This window comes from Apodemus sylvaticus, chromosome 5 (genome assembly GCF_947179515.1).
Source record: "Apodemus sylvaticus chromosome 5, mApoSyl1.1, whole genome shotgun sequence".
Lineage (NCBI taxonomy): Eukaryota > Metazoa > Chordata > Mammalia > Rodentia > Muridae > Apodemus > Apodemus sylvaticus.
Window position 1 is genome coordinate 72,364,646 of NC_067476.1, and position 22,345 is coordinate 72,386,990.

A 22,345-nucleotide genomic window follows, 5' to 3' on the forward strand; every position below is an offset into this window, starting at 1 on the left:
GTCAATATATAATAAAATTCACAGACTTGTGTGTGTGGGGTGTAACAGAGTGTTTTAGGAGAGAGAGACTAAGGCAGTTTAAAAAGATTACAAAGACATTCTGAGGTACATTGGCCTTTTCTAGTTAACAGGGGCACTCCGAGCAGTGCTGGTAGCGTGGAAGTGGGGTGGATACTCATTCATTTCTCAGTAAATCCTCTGGGCTTCCAATGGAATCTCAATGCCAATAAATATGTACTGAGTACCTGGCACTGTTAGACAATGAGAATGATTTCAACCCCCAGAAGGTTTCAGCACCAGTCGAATTTGGCGCTGAGCCAGGAGGATTTCTGTATCTTCAAGGTTGCTTGTTCTGTCTAGCAAGTTTAGACCAGCCATAGCTACAGAGTGAGACCATGTTTAAAAAGACCATGTTTAGGAGGGAGGGAGGGAGGGAGGGAGGGAGGGAAGGAGGGAGGGAGGAGAGTATAGAGGAGGAGTATAAAGGAAAAGAGGGAGAGAAAGAAGCACACAAGGCACTGTCAACAACAAAACGAGAAAAACCTTACGCTCTTGTGCCTCGTTGTCTTGTAATTATGGATAAGGAAAAACAATTTTAAAGTAATACAGCACATTGAAAGAGGTATAAAAAAGAAAGGGACTTCGGGGCCATTGCTAAAATTTATCAGAGTGAACCACTGATTTATTTATCACAGCTCCAGCACCAAGAAGCTAAATGGCTTAACCCAGACCACCTAGGAAGTGGTAACATCAGAACTGAAAAATGAAACTTTGAGTTAGACTGTCCCAGCCCAGGAGTGTTTTAGCTGGTACTAAAAGTGAGTGTTTTACCCTCACTTTTCTTGGGCTCTGTATATTGCCTCTGGGGAGTTTTGGCTTTACCTACCATCCCCTTTTCCCAAAGCTTGCCTGTGCCAGTGTCCTGTTCTGGTTCGCTCTCCCTTCCTATGCACTTTTGACTTTTATTCTCCTCATAGCCTGAATATAAGTTACTAAGTAACCCATCTTAGGGCCACCACACTGAATTCTTATCAGGGATTGCCATTCATATCTTTATAAATGGCCCATTTGAATTGTGCTCTTCCCTTACTTACAATTCCGACTTCAGTTCCCTGTCTGCAGTCTTCCCAAATCTTCATGGGTAGCTTTTGCCATGGACCATTAAGAATGTTGAGGAACATCCTCGGTTGCCCAAACCTTCAGCCCCGTGACACTCTAGGCCTCTCATTGCTCACAGGAAAATAGGACAGAATTTTTTTTCCTTTACCACCAATGCACAAATACCCTTCCTAATGGCCTTGCTGTTTCTAATTCATGTTGAGAACTAGCTGTATTTAATTAAGAGCAATGTGTAATGTATTAGAATAAAAAGCTACCATTTATTATTACATTTTGATGTATTATTCCAGGCTAGGTCCATATTACTTCAAGATAATGTTTTGAAGTGGATATTGCTATACTTATTTGCTTAAAAGTTTTGAAGAGTTGGGATGACCTGCATAAGGTCACATAGGAACTGGCAGAGGTAGATTTTTGGATCAGGTCCATTGGATTTCAAAGCCCATGTGTCTGACCTACAAACTGCCTCCCAATATCAGCTAGTTCTGGGCTGAATAGAACGCCATATAAAAACTAACTTCTGTATCTCAACCAAATTTTCAAAACCTCCATATATATATTTTTATTTAATGTTCATAATAATACCGTGAGAGGGTTAGCTGTATCTTCCTTATATTTAGATACAAACACTAAACGTTTTAGAAAGGGACGTGACACATGGAGGCAAAAGGAAAGCCAGATTCCAAAGTCGGTTCTTTTCTCAGTTCCTCATTCCTCAGTTCCTGCATTACATACTGCCTGCACTCAAGTGCTGTCTGGTACAGACCAGGGGAACCAGAGCTGGAGCAGTGCCTCTCTGCCTCTGATAGCCTGTGCAGCTCGCTTGGCACCGAGATATGTGTTCATCTGTGTAATAAATCTTGAGCCAGGCACTGGGGAAAAATGTGTACAAAGGCCATCTCGGTTCCTGAACCCAGAGTTGACACTCTCAACTGGCAAAGACAATTTCCCAGTGACAGGTGTCACAAGGCAACGGGTAGGAAATACGTCTAAAATGAATTTCGAGTAGTCAAGAGAAGACTTAAAGTGTTTTGACAGTGTATCACCTGGCTTACGCGGCATCCAGTTTGTAAACGAGGTTAGCCTTGAACACACATATCCACATGCCTCTGCCTCCCAAATGCTGGATTAAGGGCCTGTGTCGCCACATCTGGCCCTGGGGGGCGGGGGGGCGGTACATTTTGTTGCTGTTGCTTTTTATTTCCAGTACCGGGGACTGAATCCAAGGATGGGAAGTGCTCTACCACTGAGCTAGTGGTAAATGAAAAAGGAGAAACCTGCAGAATTCGTTGTTAAGCCAGACGCGATCTGTCTGTCGTTAGACAGGACAACTCTAACGGAAAACACATTGAACTTTACGTCGCTAAAGTCTATAAGAGGATAGAAGTACAACTCTGCCCTTCCAGTTGTTAGTTCTCTGACCTTGCCTTCGCTGTCAGGGTCACCCCACCACCACCACCACTTCATTACCATTCCCTCCTCCCTACTCCTTCCGGACACTTCCGGCTTGCGCAGGCGCAAGAGAAATCGCCTGTCCTAGTGGCGCGAGGAGCTCACACCCAGACGCATGCGCGTCCCGCCCATAAGCCCCGCCCCAGGCGCCCCCTCGCGAGCGCCTGCCGTTTCTTTGGGCGGGCCAGGGGGCGGGGCCTAAGCGGGCGGCGCGCCGCGGGCGGGCCAGTGAAGCCGGCGCCCCCGACACGTGATCTGGAACCGGCTGTGTCGCTTGGTGACTCCGTCTGTCCGTCCGTCCGCGGGTGCCATCATGGCGGACGCGGCCAGTCAGGTGCTCCTGAGCTCCGGTCTCACCATCCTGTCCCAGCCGCTCATGTACGTGAAAGTGCTCATCCAGGTATGAGTCGTCGCCCTTTCCTTCCCCGCCGGCGTCCGGTCAGGTCGCCACCGCCCTCTGCGCCTCTGGGCTGGCTCTGCGTCCCAGGCCTTCACCCTCTCGAGATGCTGCCCTTCTCTCCCCTCAGGAACAACTTCCACGGCCTCGCGGCCGCTCTCGAAAACACCCCGAGGCTCGCCCCGGGCAGACCCGCTCCCTTTCCGCAGCCAACTGCCACCCTGGCCTTCCCTAGCCGGTGACTCTTCTCAACTTTGTTTTTCTGGCCGGTTGCCACCGAGGGCTCCCCGACCCTTGCCTTGTCGCCCCTCTGATGTTGGCATTCACCTCACTTCGTTCACTCCTCCTCGGCGAAATATCTCAAACTCGAGACGTGAAATAACTCATCTAAGGACAAATTTAAAATTCTAGGAGAGCCAACATCTTATTGTTCTTATTCGGTTTTTCTATTTTGCTGTTTCTACTTCTATTCCCGTTCAGAGATTTTAACACCAGATACCCGGATATACACAAGGAGCGCATTGAGAAGTGATAATGAAGTCAGATTTCCGAAGGATCCATTGAGCGCTTGCACAGTAGCCCATGTGGTTCATGACAATGAAAATCACGATGGTCAGAGCTGGAAGTCAGTTCTGTTTAAACACTTTAGCGAATTTAAATGTAACATTAAACCCCAGATGTCTCTCTTGCCTCCCATTCCAATCTGCTATAAAATATTTCTAAAGTGGTCATTTATATTCATGGGTACGGAGGCCTACTTTTAGCTGGTGATAGTATTTTCAGTTGCTTTTCTAACTTTCCCTGTGATGAACAGGCCTTTTTAAAAAGCATTTATTGGGAGTTGACATACTGCATGCATTGTGTCCTGGAAGGAAGCAGGCTTTAGAATCCCTGTCCTCAATGTTTACCATTCTGGGGGGGGGGGGGGGGAAAGCAAGACTCTAGAATGGACTTTATCTTTCAATTGTTATTCATACAAATTGTTGCTAAGTTGACTAATATAAGTTCGGATTTTTCGTGTAAATGTTGAAGCACAAAGAGTGAAATCTGCCTAAAACAGAATTGACAGCATTTTGCAGTACACATATGAACCCACTACTCAGTAGTTCTCAAAGGACAGTGTTTTTAGTGACATTCAGTGTTCTTGCCTCAACAACTCAATATTCCTAAATTCTGATTTCACAATATCTTGTGTGTTGCCAAGTATCTCAGGAGGTTGATGAAATTCCCAAATACTGCTTTAAAAGTTGCGTGGTAGCACTTTCAGTGAGTTCAGAGGGGGAGTTTTAGCACAGATAGAGGAATTGCAACAATAGAGCAGCCCAAACTGCCCTGTATTTTTTTAATCTCAAGTATCCTTTGGCACTATAATCCCTGAATATATTGTACAAATAAAATGGCAATCATTAATTTTTATGGCTTTTTGTATATTGCTAATGAGCCAGTACATTTAACGTGGACCTAACTTGTAATTATTTTTGTAAGTGAATTACCCAGTTGTATGCATTTGTCTTTGTTGTCTAGTTAGCCATATAGGTAGGCATTTGATGCTGCCTCAGTGACTATTTTATTTTGTTCAAATATGAAAAATGTTGTAAAAAGTATTTGTCAACCTTATTGGTAAACTAGGCTTTCCTGTCACAATGGTTTCCTTATTCTATTTTCAGTTTAATAATCTTAGTTACATGGTTTACTCTATCGACCCAACTCAAAGGGCAAATTGGAGTTTATTGAACCCAGTCTTAATCTATCTAACAGAACAAAAGACTGATAAGGATGATACTTCATCAATGACTTAAAAAAAACTAAACTGCATTTGTATTTGTAAAAATTTGGGGTTAAGGAGGTAGCTTGCTGGCATTGAGCATAAGGATGGACATGAGCATATGTTTGATGCTGATTCATTTCAGCATCAAACATAAACAAATTTGTGCCTGAGTTTCTTTTTTTAAGACCTTGTAGCCAAAGTATTCCTGGGTGTTGCTTAGTGTTGATGCTTTCCTTTGTTTTTAAAGGTGGGATATGAGCCTCTTCCTCCAACAGTAGGACGAAATATTTTTGGGCGACAAGTATGTCAGCTTCCTGGCCTCTTTTGCTATGGTAGGTGCCTTTGATTTATCTGGAATGGTTGACATTGAAGGCTGGAGTTACTAAAAGAAAATACATAGAAGGCATGCTGCCTTGAAATTTTTTGTAACCTTGTTTTTGGACTAGAACCTAAATCTCTGATTTGTGTTCTTAGCTCAGCACATTGCAAGCATCGATGGGAGGCGTGGGTTGTTCACGGGCTTAACTCCAAGACTGTGCTCAGGAGTCCTTGGAACTGTGGTCCACGGTAAAGTTTTACAGGTAAGAGGAAATCAATTAATGTTCTCATGTATTTTGGCTACCTTTTATGCAGAGTTCATTCCACTATAAAGAGCAATCTCAAAGATGAACTTACAACCCTGGCATGGCATCTCTTTCTCTTGAAAGACATTTTCTCTTTATTGATTAACTGAACAATTGAAGACAGGATTTCTCTGTGAAGCAGAGACTGACCTCAGTTTAGCTTACTAGCCTGGGCTGGCCTTGAATTTGATTTACCTTCTGAGTGCAGAAATTACAAGGGCGTATCCACATACCTGTCTTGAAAACTTTTTCGTGTGAAATACTTACTTTTCTCGTGGAAACAGGAAATTCATGTAGGTTAAAGTAATTGACCTTGATATATATAACCTTCTTCTTTTAAAACAGATTCTGAGAAATTAGATCCATTCACCTATATAGTTTACTTTTTAAACTTGTTTATTTTTTGTTTATTGATTTATTACAGAGGAAGAAAGCTGAATAAAACATTTCAAATTTCTAATATTAGCTTAATGACACATTTTCTTAAGTATTGAAAAGAAGCAAGAGCTGTTGTTGTGCATAGTGGTATATGCTTAGACTCCTAGCATTTAGGGGTGGAGAACAGGGATAGAGAGTTCAAGGCTTATTCAAGTTTAAAACAATAAAACTGATCACTGCAGTTAGTAAAATGTTTTTGGAAGCACCAGTCCTGGGGCTCCATGCTACAGTGGAGTATTGTCTGAGCTCAAATCCCTCAGGGTTCCTCCGATTATGCACACTTTACTGTATGCTGGATCTCTGTTCCTGGTGCCAGCTGGTGAGGTTGGTGGCATGGAGAGTAGTCATGGCAAGAAAAGTGGTCTCAGGCATATTGTGCAGGCTGGCCAGGGCTGCCTATAGCTTCTGCCAGGTGACGGTCCCATTTGACTTAGGTTTGCTTCCAAGCACTCAAGGTGGCGAAGTGCTGCAGTACCTGGGCAGCTTGGCCTGTGCAGGATGTATGCATCTACCCACCTGGGCTCTGATACTGGTTTGCAGAAGGGTGTTGGGCACCCTTCTTAGAGTACCTGAAGCTAAAGAGTTGTAGAAGCTGTTGCTTGTCCACATTATGAAAGGTATTTTATAGGTTAGGAACACTTCTAGAGATTTTATAAACTTTAATGACCCAGCTAAAGCGAGCAATGCAATTCCTGAGTTCTTTTTGACTACTGTTGTAATTTTTACCAGACTTTAGCATCCTAAAGACCTTCCTGGATAGACCTGGCTTCACCAAAACTGTGGTTAGCATTTCATTACTTTGTGCCCTGCAACCTTTCAAGGGCTGAGTGTTATATTGTATACAGAAGGCAGCTACTGATGTGACATTCCAGGTCCTCATGACAAGAGCCTAGCTTGAAGGTGCTGAGCTGTCTGAGGTCCCCTGGACACACAGATGTAGGTAGCAGTTGGCCTGGGAGACATCTGTGGACCCTTGTGCAAAGAAGCCTGCACAGCTATGGACAGAAGGGAGGCAGTAGGCTGTAGGGTCTCTTCAAAGGGACATATTCCCAGTCTGATGGAAAAAAAAACCCTGGCTTCTTGAGCCTTCTGCCCATGTTACAGGCATGTCCCATGAGTTTTATGTATTCTCATATCCTGCCTAACAACACATGAAGCATTGTTGCTTACTGCAATCCCTAAGCCACAGTCAGCTGGGAGGCCCTAGGATGGTCAGCATCATTGACTGTCAGGTATCTGTGTTGTACAAGCCTAGAGGCTGAGGAGACTTCTTGGGAGGTGGGGTTAAGATAGAGTCTTTCTCTGTGGTCTTCGCTGTTCTGGAGCTCCCTATGTAGATGTGGCTAGACTCTGATTCACAGACCCTCTTTTGCCCCCAGAATGCTAGAATTAAAGGTGTATGCCACTGCATCCAGCTGTAATTCTTTTTACAAAAAAAAAAAAAATGTTGCCTGTTTTTTATAGGTAAGACTAGAAAATGAAACACAGGCATGGTCTAGCAAGCCTATAAGCAGGTAGAGGCAGGGGTAAAAGTTCAAGGTCATATTGGCATATTGACCTGTCTCAAAAAAAGCAAAAGAGAAAAAGACAAAATAATAAAACTAATTGTCACCGGGAGGTGGTGGCCCATGCCTATAATCCCAGCACTTTGGGAGGCAGAGGCAGGGGGATTTCTGAGTTCAAGGCCAGCTTGGTCTACAGAGTGAGTTCCAGGACAGCCAGGGCTACACAGAGAAACCCTGTCTCAAAAAAACCAAATCCAAAAAACCAAAAAGAACAAAAACAAACTATTTGTCATCTACTAAGCTTGAAGTTGTTGGGCCCTTTTATGTTCTAGCCAATTTTCTATTTTCTTATTATCCAACCCCCCCTCCCAACAGGAACTCACTATGCAGCCCTAGCTGGCCTAGAATTCACTATGTAGACCAAATTGACCTCAAACTCTCAGAGACCTGCCTGCCTCTGCCTCCTGAGCATATTTTCTATTTCTAAAATATACCAGAAGCCATATTTCCTCTTGCAATATAATCTGGGGTTTTTATAAGTCACATTCTCGTCTCTAGAAGAGAAAACCATTTTGCTTATTTTAGAAGTAGTCACATAACGAGGAAAGTAGGGTGATACTCAAACTGAGTACCAATTCTGTGTGCTTCATCCTATAAAAAATAGAATCTTGCCTTAATTTTGTATTTCTGCTTTTTCCATGAGAAGAATAGCACAGTTGTTTTAACAGTGCTATTAGATACTTAGATATATTTAGTAAATAATATCCTGGGAGGGTTTAGTTGTGATTGTTAATACCCTGCCACCTTGTTTTTCTTTGCACTACTGGGGATCGAACTAAAAACTTAAAGCGGGGTAGGGGATAGGTGGAGGTAGAGGGCGACTCAGTTGATAGAGTTGGTTCCATCCCAGCACTTGGGAAGTAGAAACAGAAGCATCAGAAGTTCAAGGCCATTCTTGGCTTCTTAAGAGGTTAAAGTTAGCATGGGTTACATGAAGCCCTGTCTCAAAAAAACAAGCCAGGCTTGGGCTAAGTAACTAGATCTTCAACTTTGCAATAATACCAACTTAAAGATACTTCTGTCCAGTTGATAAATGTGGAGTAAAAACTCGGAGTTTTTAGAAAATCAGTGTTTGTCATTTTCTGTCAATACCTTCTGTAACAGAACGCTTTAATAGCTCTAATTATCCTTCATTTCTGTGTCTTCTTTAGTATTACCAGGAGTCTGAGAAACCCGAGGTATGTTGAAGCTTTCTATATGAATCCCTGTCTCTGGCAAATTCCTGCTGTTTGACCCCTCCCTAGGAGAAAAGCCAAGGCTTTTCCTTTTCATCTCAGTGATGTGGGATCTTATGGGGTGGCCATGAGTTTGAAGACTTCTATTTAAACCATCAACATTTCTGTCTTCGCTTTTCATTTCCAGGAGTTAGGATCTGTAACTGTACAAAAAGAAGGTTCATCCTCCTTTGACCGAGTTATCAAAGAGGTAAGAGATGAGTTTGCCCCATGAAATTGAACCCAGACCATGCATCCTGTGCTATTCCCAAGGGAAAAGAAAAAACTTCAGTTTAAATTGGGTTTCCTGTCTGCTAACCCAAAAGAAAGGCACAGCCTGCTGTTGGAATAGGTACTACTCACTCTGTTGTTAAGACTGAGGCAATTTTTGCATTTATTCTTTTTTATATGTCTGAGTGTTTTGCCTGTTTGTATGCCTGCCTGGTACCTGCAGAGGCCAGAATATTTCTTGAACTGGAGTTACAGAGAGTTGGAAAATGCTGTGTAGGTGCTAGGAGCCAAACCTAGGTCCTCTAGAAAAGCACTCAGGCATCTATCTCTCCAACCCCTAATTTTATTCCTTTTTGTCATTACTACTTTTTTGTTGTTGTTTTTGTTTTTTTCAAGACAGTTTCTCTATATAGTCTTGGCTGTCCTGGAACTCACTCTGTAGACCAGGCTGACCTCGAACTCAGAAATCTGCCTGCCTCTGCCTCCTGAGCACTGGGATTAAAGGCGTGCGCTGCTACCACCACCTGGAATTTATTACTTATTTTAACACAGTCTTGTAGTCCAAGCTGGCCCTGGCCTCAGCAGTCCTCTCTCCTCAGTTTCCTTTCCTCTCCCTGGTATGGAATTGCAGGAATATCATGCCCAGCTTTGAAAGTCTTCTAGAATGGCAAAAATGTGTAGCAAGTTAACTTTATTTTTATCTTTTTGTTATTTTATTGAGACAGGGTCTCATGTAGCCCTGACTGGCCTGGAACTCTATATAGATAAGGTTGGCTTCAGTCTCAGAGATCCACCTGCCTCTGTTTTCCCAAGTGCTAGAATTAAAGTATGCACCATACCCAGCACACAGAAATTTTGCATGTTGGCTCTCACCTGTCCAGAGATGCTTTTGTGGTATTACTCTACAGCTGAAATGGACCTGTCACTTATTTGTTTTCCCCATGCTTAGCTTTAGAACTGCTCTAAGGCTGGAGATGTAGCTTAGCTTAAAGCATTTCCCAGACTTAATAAAATTCAGATTCCTAGACTAAAAACCACACTTGCAGAGTTGGTATTCTGAAGATGTAGGCATATATCTAAAGCCTGACATCTGTCTAGTGTAGTTACCAGCTTCTTTGAAACCTGTCATTGTGAGAGAAAGTAAAATCCAAATTCATGTCTCATCTAGACTGATGCCTCAAGCCTGTAATCCCACTTATTTGGGGAGCTTGAAGTGGAAGGAGCAGAACTTTAAGTCCTGCTTGGGCAATAGAATAAGCTCAAGGCCAGCCTAAACAATGATACAGACTGCATGAAGAAAGTAGAAAGGGGGCCAGAAATATAGCTTGTTAGTAGAGCACTTATCTAGCAAGGGTGAGGCCCTGGGTTCAATTCCTGCAACTGCTGAATGAGTGAATGAATGAATGAATGATTCCAGCTCTGGTAAGTTTATTCATACTGATAACCTTCTCTTTCTTTGGGGGAGGGGTGGTGGTGTGTGTGTGTGTGCGTGCGTGTGCATGTGCATGTATTTGTTTTCTGATGTTTTTGATTTGTGTATAGAATTGGGGAAAACCGTTGGGGTTGAAATTCATGAGAGGTGTTATTAAATAGCAAAATATGACATTAATTCCATTGGAGCTAGCTTCCTGACTCCAAAACAGGAAAGGTTCAGTGCCTAGTCCTTTGCCCTGTACTATGTTGATAGGAATAGGAATGGCATTTACCGGCTGGTGAGATGGCTCAGAAGGTAAGAGCACTGACTGCTCTTCCAAAGGTCCTCAGTTTAAATCCCAGCAACCACATGGTGGCTCACAGCCATCTGTAATGAGATCTGACGCCCTCTTCTGGTGTGTCTGAAGACAGCTACAGTGTACGTATAGTAATCTTTTTTAAAAAAGGAAAAAAATTAAAAAAAAAAAGGAGTGGCATTTACTTAGATTTCAGAATGTGCTTTGATTGTTTCTAGACAACTCGAGAGATGATTGCTCGTTCTGCTGCTACCCTCATTACACATCCCTTCCACGGTATGTTTGCAGTTGATAGTATAAAATATCTCACCTCTTTATTCTATAGTGTGATCTTTATTGGCATTTATATAGCTTAGTGTGGGCATTGACTGGAGGGCTCTGCCTCCATGTTCTTCATTCACCTGCATCGCTGTCTTTTTCCAGATAGTGTCTTTAGATTAAAACAAAACAAAACTTGTAGAATTATCAAAATAAATCTCAACATAGTTGGTGTAATTTTATTTTAGTTAAAAAAGAATTGGTTTGGCATTTATTTTGGCAGGGGAGGGACAGGCCTTCCACAGCATATGTGTGGATGTCAGAGGACAATTGGGAATCTGTTTTCTTTTTCTGGTACATAGGTTCTGAGGATCAAGCTCAGGTTGTAGCACTTGTCAGCAAGCATCTTTACCAGCTATGCTGCCTTACTGACTCTAAATAGTCTCATCTCTGTTCTGCAGTGATCACTCTGAGGTCCATGGTACAGTTTATTGGCAGAGAGTCTAAGTACTGGTAAGTGTTTGGGGTTTGTTTTTCTTAAATTATTTCTTAATTTACTATGTGTGCACCCGCTTGTCTGTATGTGCACCATGTAGTCAGTATCAGTGAAGGCCAGAAGAGTGTCAGATACCCTGGAACTGGAGTTAGAAAAAATTGTGAATCACCATTTAGATTCAAACTGACCCAGGGTCCTTTAAGACCAGCAAGTGCTTTTAAGCACCAAACATCTTTCCAGCCTCTTCTGTTTTTAACTGTTCACGAAAATTTGCTAAAGCAAAAAGGAAGCATTACTACTTTATATTTTTAAGGTTCTTCAGCATTTACAGAACAAATTTATACTGTTGTGTCATTTGACATGTACCAAAAGCACTAAAATATGAGAAAATAGGCTTAGGCTAAGTTAGGAACCTACCCAAGGACCATAGACTACAAGGTAGAGCATTGAAGCCAAGTGTCCTCTGAGCTGTATATACATACCATAGCCTTCATAGTCTCTCTCCCTCTCCTCCTCCCTCTTCCTCCCTCTCTCCCCCCCTCTGTCTGTCTGTCTCTGTCTCTCTTCTGTCCCTCTCTACACACCCTGCATAGTCAGTCAGTGTCTCTCTCTCTCTCTCTCTCTCTCTCTCTCTCTCTCTCTCTCTCTCTCTCTCTCTCTCTCTCTCTCTCCCCCTCTCTCCTCTCTCCTCTCTCTCTATACACCCTGCATAGTCAGTCAGTGTCTCTCTCTCCCCCCTCTCTCTATACACCCTGCATAGTCAGTCAGTGTCTCTCTGTCTCTGTCTCTCTCAGTCTCTCTGTTTCCCTCCCTCCCCCCCCCCCCCCAATTCTTATTTATTCATTGGTTCTGCAAGACAGGGTTTCTCTGTGTAGCCCTGGCTATTCTAAAATTCACTTGGTAGACCAGGCTAGCCTCAAATTTACAGAGATCTAACTGTCTTTGCTTCCCAAGTGCTGAGATTCAAGATATGCACCACCATCTTCTGGCTACCCCTTTGCAGTTAATTGTTTCACTTTTTTTTCACTTTTGGTTTTTTAGATTGGTTTTTTTCGAGACAGGGATTCTCTGTATAGCCCTGGCTGTCCTGGAACTCACTCTGTAGACCAGGCTGGCCTCGAACTCAGAAATCCGCCTGTCTCTGCCTCCCAAAGTGTTGGGATTACAGGCGTACGCCACCACCGCCCAGCTCACTTTTTTTTTTAAACATGTATGGATGTTTTGCTTCCTTGTATGTCTGCACCTCATGCATGTCTGATGCACATAGAGGTCAGAAGAGAACATCAGATCCCTGAGACTTAAGTTACAGAGGGTTGTGAGCTGCCATGTGGATCCTGGGAACTGAACCCAGTACTCTTAACCACTGAGCCATCACTCCAGCCCTGATAGCTTTGTTTTTCTAATGGAATTTAACTACTTTACAAGATTAACCAGTGCTAGAAAATTGTGAGATATACCTATGGTCGGTCTCTGGCCACTTTGGAAACTGCAGGCAGGAGTTCAGTGTCAGCTTCTACTTCATGAATTTAAATGAATTTAGGCCAGCTTGGACTATATGAAATCCTGTTTTCGGTGGGTGGGGAGGTAGTTATTGAAACTCCCTTCTCATAGCTCAAGTGATCTTACTGTCCTTTACCTTTTATCACTGCCTAGCGGACTGTATGACTCTATAGTAACCATCTACCGGGAAGAAGGCATCGTAGGATTCTTTGCGTGAGTAAATGTTGGGTTTGCCTGTAAATGATTTTTATGTTAGTAGAAAAGCTTTCTTAAAATTAAGGAATTGGGTCTTTATTTAATTTGTGGGGAAAATGTTCTCCCAGGGTTTACTTTATGCTAAGCTGTTTACAGACATCTACTGGCTTAAATTTCTCATTGTAATTTTTTTTCTAGCTGTTTTATATATTTGAAATGATTTTTTTTAAGCAATGTCTCTCATAGCTCACAATTTGACTGACCTAAAACTGGATGAGAATGACTTTGAACTCCTGTTCCTTCTGCACCTCTACCTCTGTGTGCATGTGTGAGACAACTTGGGAGAATCAGTTTTCTCTTTCCATCTGTGGGTTCCAGAAATTGAATTTGGGTGACAGGCATGGTGACAAGAGCCTTAACCTGCTGAGCCATTGGAGCAGGCCTTGCTTTTATTGTTTGTTTTAGTTTGTTTTTGAGATAGTACCTCAAACTCACAGAGATCTACCTGTCTCTGCCTCTCAAGTGCTGATATTAAAGTTATTCAACACCATGTCTAATTTCTTACCTTTATAATAAGTTCTTTTACAATAAAGTTAGAAAAATGAGAAAACTAATTTTTAAAAAATAGAAAAGAGTTAAGTATTTGTAAGACTTGATTTTGGAAGAGCTTAAACTGCTGTATTTGACTAACATAAATTTACTATGGTCAATAAAATGGTCCTTTTTTGATTGATTGATTGATTGATTGATACTAGAACTCAAACACGGGTCTTTGCACATGCTCCACCAGTGAGCTGTACTACTAGCTCCATATTTCTTTTTCTTTCTTTTTTTATTGTTATTTTATGTGTATGGGTGTTTTGGTTGCATGTATGTGCAGAGGCCAGCATGTGTGGAGGCCAGAGCATGGTGTCAGATCCCCTGTAACTTGAGTCACACATGGTTGTGAGCCACTATTTGGCTAGGGTCAAACCTGGGTCCTCTGGATGCGCCATCTCTCCAGCTCCTATTTATTTTTATGAGTATCATAAACATCTGACAAATAGAAAGGATAGCTTATCATTAGTCTTTTTTTTTGTTTGTTTGTTTGTTTGTTTGTTTGTTTGTTTGGTTTGGTTTGGTTTTTTTCAAGACAGGGTTTCTCTGTGTAGCCCTGGCTGTCCTGGAACTCACTCTGTAGACCAGGCTGGCCTCAACTCAGAAATCCACTTGCCTCTGCATCCCAAGTGCTGGGATTAAAGGCATGTGCCATCACTTCCCAGCAAATTTATTATTTATTTATTTATTTATTTATTTATTTATTTGTGTGTGTGTGTGTGTGTGTGTTTCTAAGTTTATGTATGTGTGCCGTGTCAGTAGAGGTCAGAAGAGAGAATCAGATCTTTTGGAACTACAGTTCCAGGCAGTTGTAAATAACTCTGTAGGTGCTGGTAACTAAACTAGGATCTTTAGCAAGAACAGTAAGTGCTCTGAACCGCTGAGCCATCTCTCCAGCTCCTAGTCTCATTTTAAGGAAAATATTGATGTGCCTGTAATATAGTTGAGTTTGTACTGTTAGCCTACAAGCAGCTTGGGGTTCAGTCCCTGTCGAATAGAAAACTAAGCAGTCTGGACAATGCCTATGATCCTGGCACTCTAGAGGGAAAAGAGAGGATAAGGAGTTCAAGGTTATCCTTGGCTACATAGCAAGTTTGAGGCCAGCCTTGGCTACATGAGACAGATTTATGTTTCTGGGTCTGGGTGACTTCATTGGACAATATGGAACAGTGGGAACATTACCTAGCAGACTAAAGTGCGGGAGTTTAAATACCAGCTCTATCATTTACAAGCATTGACATGTAGCAAGGGAATGCCAATGGTTTTGTTTGTTTGTTTTTGTTTTTTAAGCCATAGTCTTGTGTGTTTCAGCCTTGAACTGGCTGCATAGCAAAAGATTCCCTTGAACTCCCTCCTTCTCCTCCTGCCTCTACCTACTGAGTGCTGGAGTTACAGGTGTGTGCCACTACACCCAGTGTGTATAGTGCTGGGGAGTCGAGCTTGGGGCCTCGTGCTTCAAGCACTCTTACCTACTGAGCTCCATCCCTAACCTCTGAAAACACCCTTTGCATCTCTGTGTTTGGATCATTCTCACTTGACGTTTTTCCCTCCTCTTTTGCCCTGCCAAATTTGAGTATCAAATAGTTTCGTAAAACCATGTTAGATCTGTTCTTCAAAGCACCTTGCAAATCTTTAACCTTCCCTATTATGGTTATTAATAGTAAAGTGAGTCATTGGCTGTAGGTCAGAGAGTTATAGCTGACCTGTATTTTTAAAAGTCATTATGGGTTAGCGTTTAGATTATGAAAAGTGTTTATACTGAGTAGACTGTTTCGTTGATCATAATTTTTTGCTTACTATGTCTTCATGTAGGGGTCTCATTCCTCGCCTCCTAGGTGACATCATTTCTTTGTGGCTGTGTAACTCACTGGCTTATCTCATCAATACCTATGCACTGGACAGTGGGGTAGGTTGTGACTTTGGTAAGATATGCTGGTGAGGGTTTTCTTTGTATTCATTGGTAGCCATTTTAGATGTAGGAAAGATGGTAGTTTGTTATATGCCAGACAGAACATATACAGTAAAAACTATTATTTGATTTTTCAAAGGCTGATGGCATGGCCATGCTATTTCCTATAGAGGGATAGACCTAGAAATTCCCTTAAGTCCACCTGAGTGTGCTCATGGATCTAGCCCTGGTATTGGCAGGGCTTCACAATTTTTTTTTCTTGGATGCCTAAGTTTAGAGCACACAAGACAGAGAATAGCTGTTTGGTATATTTGGAGGTTTTCCACATATTCTGGGTTATTGATGGAGCTCCTAGAAATCTCAGCCTGAGAGGTTTTGAGGGTCTGAGTTAACTCTAGTGTATAGTATAGGCAAGACTTCCCACAGGATTTTTTCTATGGTGTGGAACCTGTTACCCAACACAATTTTTTGTTTTTCAAATATTGATACAAGTATATTTTTCCTAGTCCATGATAGTGTGATAAGAATTTGTCAGTATTGATTGATGAGGACAGTCCATTTGGAAATCTTTTGATAGGATTTCAGTATGTCAGTCATCTAGATTGGAAGTCTTTTGTTGAGGTAGGGTCTGAACTATGCAGCCCGGCTGACCTGAACTTGCTTCTGTCTCTCAAGCGCTGGGTATAAGGCATGCGCTACCCCACCTGGCCTTGATGCTCACTTTTTTATATTCATCATAGGTATTTTGTTTTTATTCTTAAACTTAATTTTCATGCTATCGGGCTGATAATTTAGAAATACAATCTATTGGTATGCTTATGAGTTTTAACTTACTATATGATTTGTACATGATTCATTCTGATAGAGACTCTTTTCTTGTTTTAGGTTTCTACCATGAATGAAATGAAAAGTTATTCCCAAGCTGTCACAGGAGTGAGTTTCTAATTTTCTAAGAACAGTTGCTTTTTTGTTTTTTACTTTTCTTATAAATCTGACCTGTTTGATCACTGTTTTAAAGCTGCTAGATGTCTCCCTTGAAAGGTCCATCAAATGCATTACTCTTTGTCCAAGGTAACAAGACAGTTGCTACCTCACAGCAGCACTTAGCCACATGGTTTCTGTGTTACTCAGCTTTCATGAGGTGTAGGAACAACGTCACATTGTATCTTTCACATCACATGTAGAGAACTGTACCCTCTGTATTCACACATTTATTTTGTGTTGTGGGGGCCAAGGCATGCATGTGGATGTAGGAGAACTGTGGAGTCAGCTCTCTGTCTACTGTGTGCTTCTGAGGATTGACCTCAGGTCATCAGCATGGTCACAAGTACTTGTAACTCTGAGCCATCCCATCTGCCTTGGAAAACCATGTCAGCCTCCCATGTAGTGGGACGGCCAGCATGTATCATCACGCCGGCTACTGTTGACTTTGAGAGGATGCTCGTATCTTCTTCGGCTACTTGAAGCACTTTATTTGTATTAGTTTAAGACTTTTTCTCTTTAATAGGTAGTTCACTTTTATTTGAATGAGACCCCAATTCTAGGATAAGAAGAATCTTCTGGCATTTTGATAAATGTTAGATATAAAAGTATATTGGGGCAAAAGAGGCACCTCTAGCTGAAACTATGTAAAGGCATTCCGAGGTTGCTGAGGCGGCAAGACTGTTGTCAGAATATTGCAGCATTCTAGCACTAGGCCTCTGAGCAAAGGAGAGTGATGCAGGTGACTGAGAAGGATTCGGTAACTTGGTTGTCTTGCTGTTTTGCAGTTCTTTGCCAGTATGTTGACATATCCCTTTGTGCTTGTATCTAATCTTATGGCTGTCAACAACTGTGGGTAAGTACTTTGTTTTTTGTGGGGGTTTTGGCTGGTGCTTGTACATGGAAGCTAGAAAGTTAATATATTGGATGTCTTCCACAGTAGTTGTCCCTTATTTACAAAGGCAGTGTGTCACCAAGTCAGCTGGTTTAGTTACACAGCTTGCCATGGGGAGCCTTCTGCCTACTAAGTGTAGACTATGGGGACAGGGCTGCAGTATTCAATCTTAACTGTTGGGCAGGTGCAGGGGAATCCAAATTCTGATCCTAGAGCTCTCACGGCAAGTGCTTTACCCACTGAGCCGTTTGTTTGTTTGTTTGTTTGTTTGTTTGTTTGTTTGTTTGTTTTGCGCTCTTGGAGAACTGAAACCAAGACTCCATGTGTGATAGACGTATAGACTCCACCAGTTATTTGCAGCCCCAGTTCCCCTTCATCCATGTGCCTTAATGCTAGTACTTGGGAGGTAGAGGCAGGAAGACCATTTACAGCCAGAATGTGCTACATGAGATCCTGTGTCAGAAAAAAAACAAAAATGGGGCTAGAGAGATGGCTCAGTGGAGAAGAGCACACACTGCTTTTCCAGAGGACCTGAGTTCAGTTCTCAACACCCATGTCATGTGGCTCACAACTGCCTGGAACTCCACCTCGAAGGGATCCAACTCCCTGTCCTGGTTTCTATGGGCACCCCCATACAAATATGCACAAACATACTCACATATACTTAAATAAAAATGAAATCTTAAAAAAGAAAGCCTTTAAAACTGTTCTAACAGTTGACTTAATATGTCTTTTAGACATGTTCCTTTTTTTACTAGAAACTTACAATAAATAGCTATGTGGAATTTTTAGTCAAGTTTAGCTAATGTTGTTTTCTAATTTTTAGAACAGTTTCCATGTTTTAGCCTCACACATAGTTTAAAATAAGTTAAATAGCTGGACCTGGTCATGATCACCTTCAATCCTAATACTCAGGAAGCAACGTCAAGTGGATCTGAGTTTGAGGCCAACTAAGGTCAGTCAGACCCTGTAATTCAAAAACCTTGGCCTCCAGGAAGACATGGGTGTAGACATTCATACAGGCAAAACAACCATACACATGATTTTTTTAAAAAAATGACTTGAATTGGTTATGGATTGTATTCAGGTAGAGTGTAGTCAACAGCGGTTATATCTGTTATCATTGTTTTCATATCTAGATATTTTTATTTTTATTTTTTTGGTTTTTTTGGATTTTTTTTTTTTTTTTTTTTTTTTTTTTTTTTTGAGACAGCATTTCTCTGTATAGCCCTGGCTGTCCTGGAACTCACTCTGTAGACCAGGCTGGTCTCGAACTCAGAAAATCCGCCTGCCTCTGCCTCCCAGAGTGCTGGGATTACAGCCCGGCATATCTAGATTTCTTTATAAAGAAAATTCATTTATAAATTCCTTTTTTCAGATGATACAGTCATGTAGTTGTTCATTTATCTACTAATGAAAATCTAAATGTATAAAAAAAATAAAACCAAGGGCTGGAGAGATGGCTCAGCTGTTAAGAACACCAACTGCTCTCCGAAGGTCCTTAGTTCAAATCCCAGCAACCACATGGTGGCTCACAACCATCCATAACAAGATCTGACGCCCTCTTCTGGAGTGTGTGAAGATAGCTCAGTGTACTTACATAGAATAAATAAATAAATCTTTAAAAAAATAAAATAAAAAAAACAAAACCAAGTCATAATTCTGGCAAAGAAAAGGGATGAGGGGTTGTTGATAGAGATGGGAAGAGAAGAAGAGGTGTGAGGGAGAGAGTAATAGAATATACACTACACATGTTTGAAATCGTCAAGAGCAAAATTAATGAATTTCTGTATGTTGAATTGAAACCTAACTATAGGATGATTGATCTTTCTTCTGGTGTAATTTGTCTCATTAAAACTATCAGGGAGCCGGGCGGAGGTGGTGCACACCTATAATCCCAGCACTCTGGGAGGCAGAGGCAGGCGGATTTCTGAGTTTGAGGCTAGCCTGGTCTACAGAGTAAGTTCCAGGACAGCCAGGGGTATACAGAGAAACCCTGTCTTGAAAAAACCAAATCCAAACAAAACAAAACCTATCAGGGACCCTATGCTAGAATTTTGCCAAAAATCTGTTAATGATGTAAATAATATTTTCAATTTCAGGCTTGCAGGTGGATCTCCTCCTTACTCCCCAATATACACTTCTTGGATAGATTGCTGGTGCATGCTACAAAAAGCGGTATTTTTATCTTTTTTTTGTTTTTGTTCTCTTAAATTACCACCTGGAGTAAAGAAGTACAAATCCCTACTTGTTAACCACAAGCCATTTGAATGATGGATGAAAGTTACAAATAGAATCCAGAAAGATAATTTTCCTAGTAATCTAAGTAGTAGCCTGATTTCAAAACCTTTTCCAAACTCACCCTTATTTTGGTGCTGGGATTGACCCCAGGACCTCACACAGCGGAGCTCATGCTCTGCACTGCACTCAGTTCAGCAGGCTTGTCTCTCTATAATTCCTGAGAACCTCTCATGTACTTCTTTCCCCACAGATGTGAAGACTGAAAATAAGACATTATTTACTTGACAAAAGTTTGTCGAAGTGATACCTACAGAACTAGCTACTTGCTTCCTGTTTTGTTAGTGGATGAGTTTATAAAAACTCAGTTTATGGTTACTGCTGGGAGTTATATCATTGACCAAATATTTTTAATCAATCTTGACAAAGTTTTAGTGGGCACTGTGATAATCGATAGGCTGTCCACTAACTCTAGTATGACATCACGTAAAAGGGCCAACAGTTTACAGATGGGTTTGAATGGCGAGCACTTTCTAAAGGATTGCAGAGAAAGGATGTAAAGAAGCTCTTTGTTTCATTACTTCATAGAGCCCAGGACACAGATGAGAAAGGCTTTGTTCACAGAGCTCAGGCTCTCCCAGACTAGACTCTGAATGAAAAGGTCCAGTTGTTACTATGGTTACTTTTGCTCACTGCTCATGCTAGCTGAATCCAAGCTAGAATCTTTGAATTCAGTGCCATTGATGTTGTGGGTTCCCTTCTGAGTTTTACACCCCTTTTTTATTTTAATCTGGTTTAATTTGGTTTGGTGTTTTTATTATTTTGTTTTTGTTTCCTGGAGTGCTAGTGATCAAACCCAGAGCCTTCCAAATAAAAGGCAAGAGATCTGCCACAATGCTGCCTTTCCATAACTGTTTCTCAGCTTCTTTTTTTGGTGTTGGTCATTGAGCCCAGGATTTTGCACATGTATGGGACATAACTTCACCACTGAGCTATACCCCCAGCTCTTCTTCAGACCAGATTTTAACTTTTTTAGGACAGTCTTCTACTGCAGTTCCCATTTCTAAGTAATGCCCCATTGTAGGAGGAAAGAACATAGAAAATAGATTAAGGTGCCAGACAAACCTTATCTGTGAAACCATTCATTTTGTACATCCTTAGAAAATCTGTGATATAGCAGATAAAATGCTAAGCATTTTCTACCACATTCTCAGACTAGCCTGAAAAGATCTGTGTTATTCATATGTTATTCAAACAACAGTGTTTCATATATTAAGAAGCTGGTGTAAGAGGTACTTAATGAAAATTCTATGACACGGCCTTACTGATCTGTCCAGTCTCATTTTAGTCACATCTCCTAGAAATGTGTCCAGTTCTATGTGCCAGTTCAGACTGGCCGCGTTCATCTTCATGCTAGAGTTCATTTCTGTTTCTTTTCTTTTCCAGGGAAATATGAGCCGAGGAAACAGCTTGTTTTTCCGGAAGGTTCCTTGTGGAAAGACTTACTGTTGTGACCTGAGAATGTTAATTTGAAGATGTGGGGCAGGGACAGTGACATTTCTATAGTCCCAATGCACAGAATTATGGGAGAGAATGTTGATTTCTATACAGTGTGGCACGCTTTTTTAATAATCATTTAATCTTGGGAAAATGGAGGTGATTGGTGTCTGCCTTTTTTGTTCTTTATCCTAGCACATCATTTACCACTGGTGTTCCTCATGAGTTATTTGAAGTGGGACATTTATTTCTCCAAATTCTTGTTTTAAGCAGAAAACAGACATATTTTCGTAAAGGAACAAGCAGATTGTCATGTAGATTTGAGTCTCAGGTTGGGGCTTGTCAAATAAAGAATAGAATCGCAATAAGAAGCAACTAATTCTCTTAAGATAAAATTAAGACAGCATGCCATGTGGGAGTTTATGAATTACCTGCGTAGACAGATACTAGAAAGTCAGCAGCAGCAGCACTAGTCTACCTCCCACCATGCTTCCAAGCAGTTGACCCATCTTATCTCTCAGTGCTGCTGAGTTACTGCCTTCTGTTACTATAAAGAGAAAGGTGTCACCAACAACGAAGAAAAGGCCAGTTACAAAGGCTTAAGTGAGATTTGGGAAGGAAGTATGATGCCCTTTCACTCCAAAGAAGCTTTTAACTTCTTGTAGCACGAGAAGCAAACACTGTAGCACACAGTAGCCCCTAAGTCCTCAGCACCCACCACCTCTCAGGTCTGTCTGCACGGCAGGTCCCATAGCCTATAAGCTTCTGCTCCTAAGCGTTTGTTTCCTTTTTGTTACTGCAGAACGTGAGTAACTTGGTTTTTATTTCTGATGACGCCCTTGAAAGTGTATTTGTGACAATTACCGAAGTCCACATGGTTCCTAGCATATTGTCCTGCTTGAATGTCATACCCTCAGTTAGGCATGTTAAAAACATTTAGTGGAGGGGAAAAGAATCACTTTAGAAGGAAAATTTTCAACTCAACATTGAGCTCTTATTCACTGAGGCCTTTTAATGGCAGGTTAACCTGCTCTGAAGATGAGAAAGCCCTAGGGCGTGGCTTCACTGCTGCTTTGCCAAATGAGTGAGCACTGGCGTTGCTGATGTTAGGCTTCTCTCAGTGCGGCAGAGGCCGTGGCGTTAGATTCTGTGAGCATGCAGGGTCTTCTCCCGCTCAGGGTTAGGGCGCAACCAGAAGCTCATGAGTAGCATAGCTTGAAATGTCTTTGATGTCAAAAGTAC

The 22,345-nt window shown here is 41.7% G+C and overlaps 1 protein-coding gene across 1 annotated transcript; it reads left to right on the top strand.

Annotated features, from left to right (window-relative positions):
- Positions 1-2,804: 2,804 nt before the first annotated feature.
- Positions 2,805-21,261, top strand: Mtch2 (mitochondrial carrier 2). The gene is made up of 13 exons (XM_052182900.1): positions 2,805-2,971; positions 4,984-5,068; positions 5,211-5,317; positions 8,514-8,540; positions 8,725-8,787; positions 10,756-10,813; positions 11,257-11,308; positions 12,945-13,004; positions 15,396-15,489; positions 16,378-16,425; positions 17,262-17,329; positions 19,471-19,546; positions 21,053-21,261. The coding sequence occupies exons 1-13, from the start codon at positions 2,885-2,887 to the stop codon at positions 21,137-21,139; spliced, it is 912 nt and encodes a 303-aa protein (XP_052038860.1). The 5' UTR covers positions 2,805-2,884; the 3' UTR covers positions 21,140-21,261.
- Positions 21,262-22,345: the final 1,084 nt, after the last annotated feature.

What these genes read in the sequence shown, in the direction of transcription:
- Mtch2 (XM_052182900.1), top strand. Translation starts at nt 2,885, where the DNA reads ATGGCGGACGCGGCCAGTCAGGTGCTCCTGAGCTCCGGTCTCACCATC. An exon ending in TCCTGGCCTCTTTTGCTATG is followed by an intron (nt 5,069 to 5,210) that starts GTAGGTGCCTTT and finishes TTGTGTTCTTAG; the next exon opens with CTCAGCACATTGCAAGCATC. An exon ending in TCCACGGTAAAGTTTTACAG is followed by an intron (nt 5,318 to 8,513) that starts GTAAGAGGAAAT and finishes TGTCTTCTTTAG; the next exon opens with TATTACCAGGAGTCTGAGAA.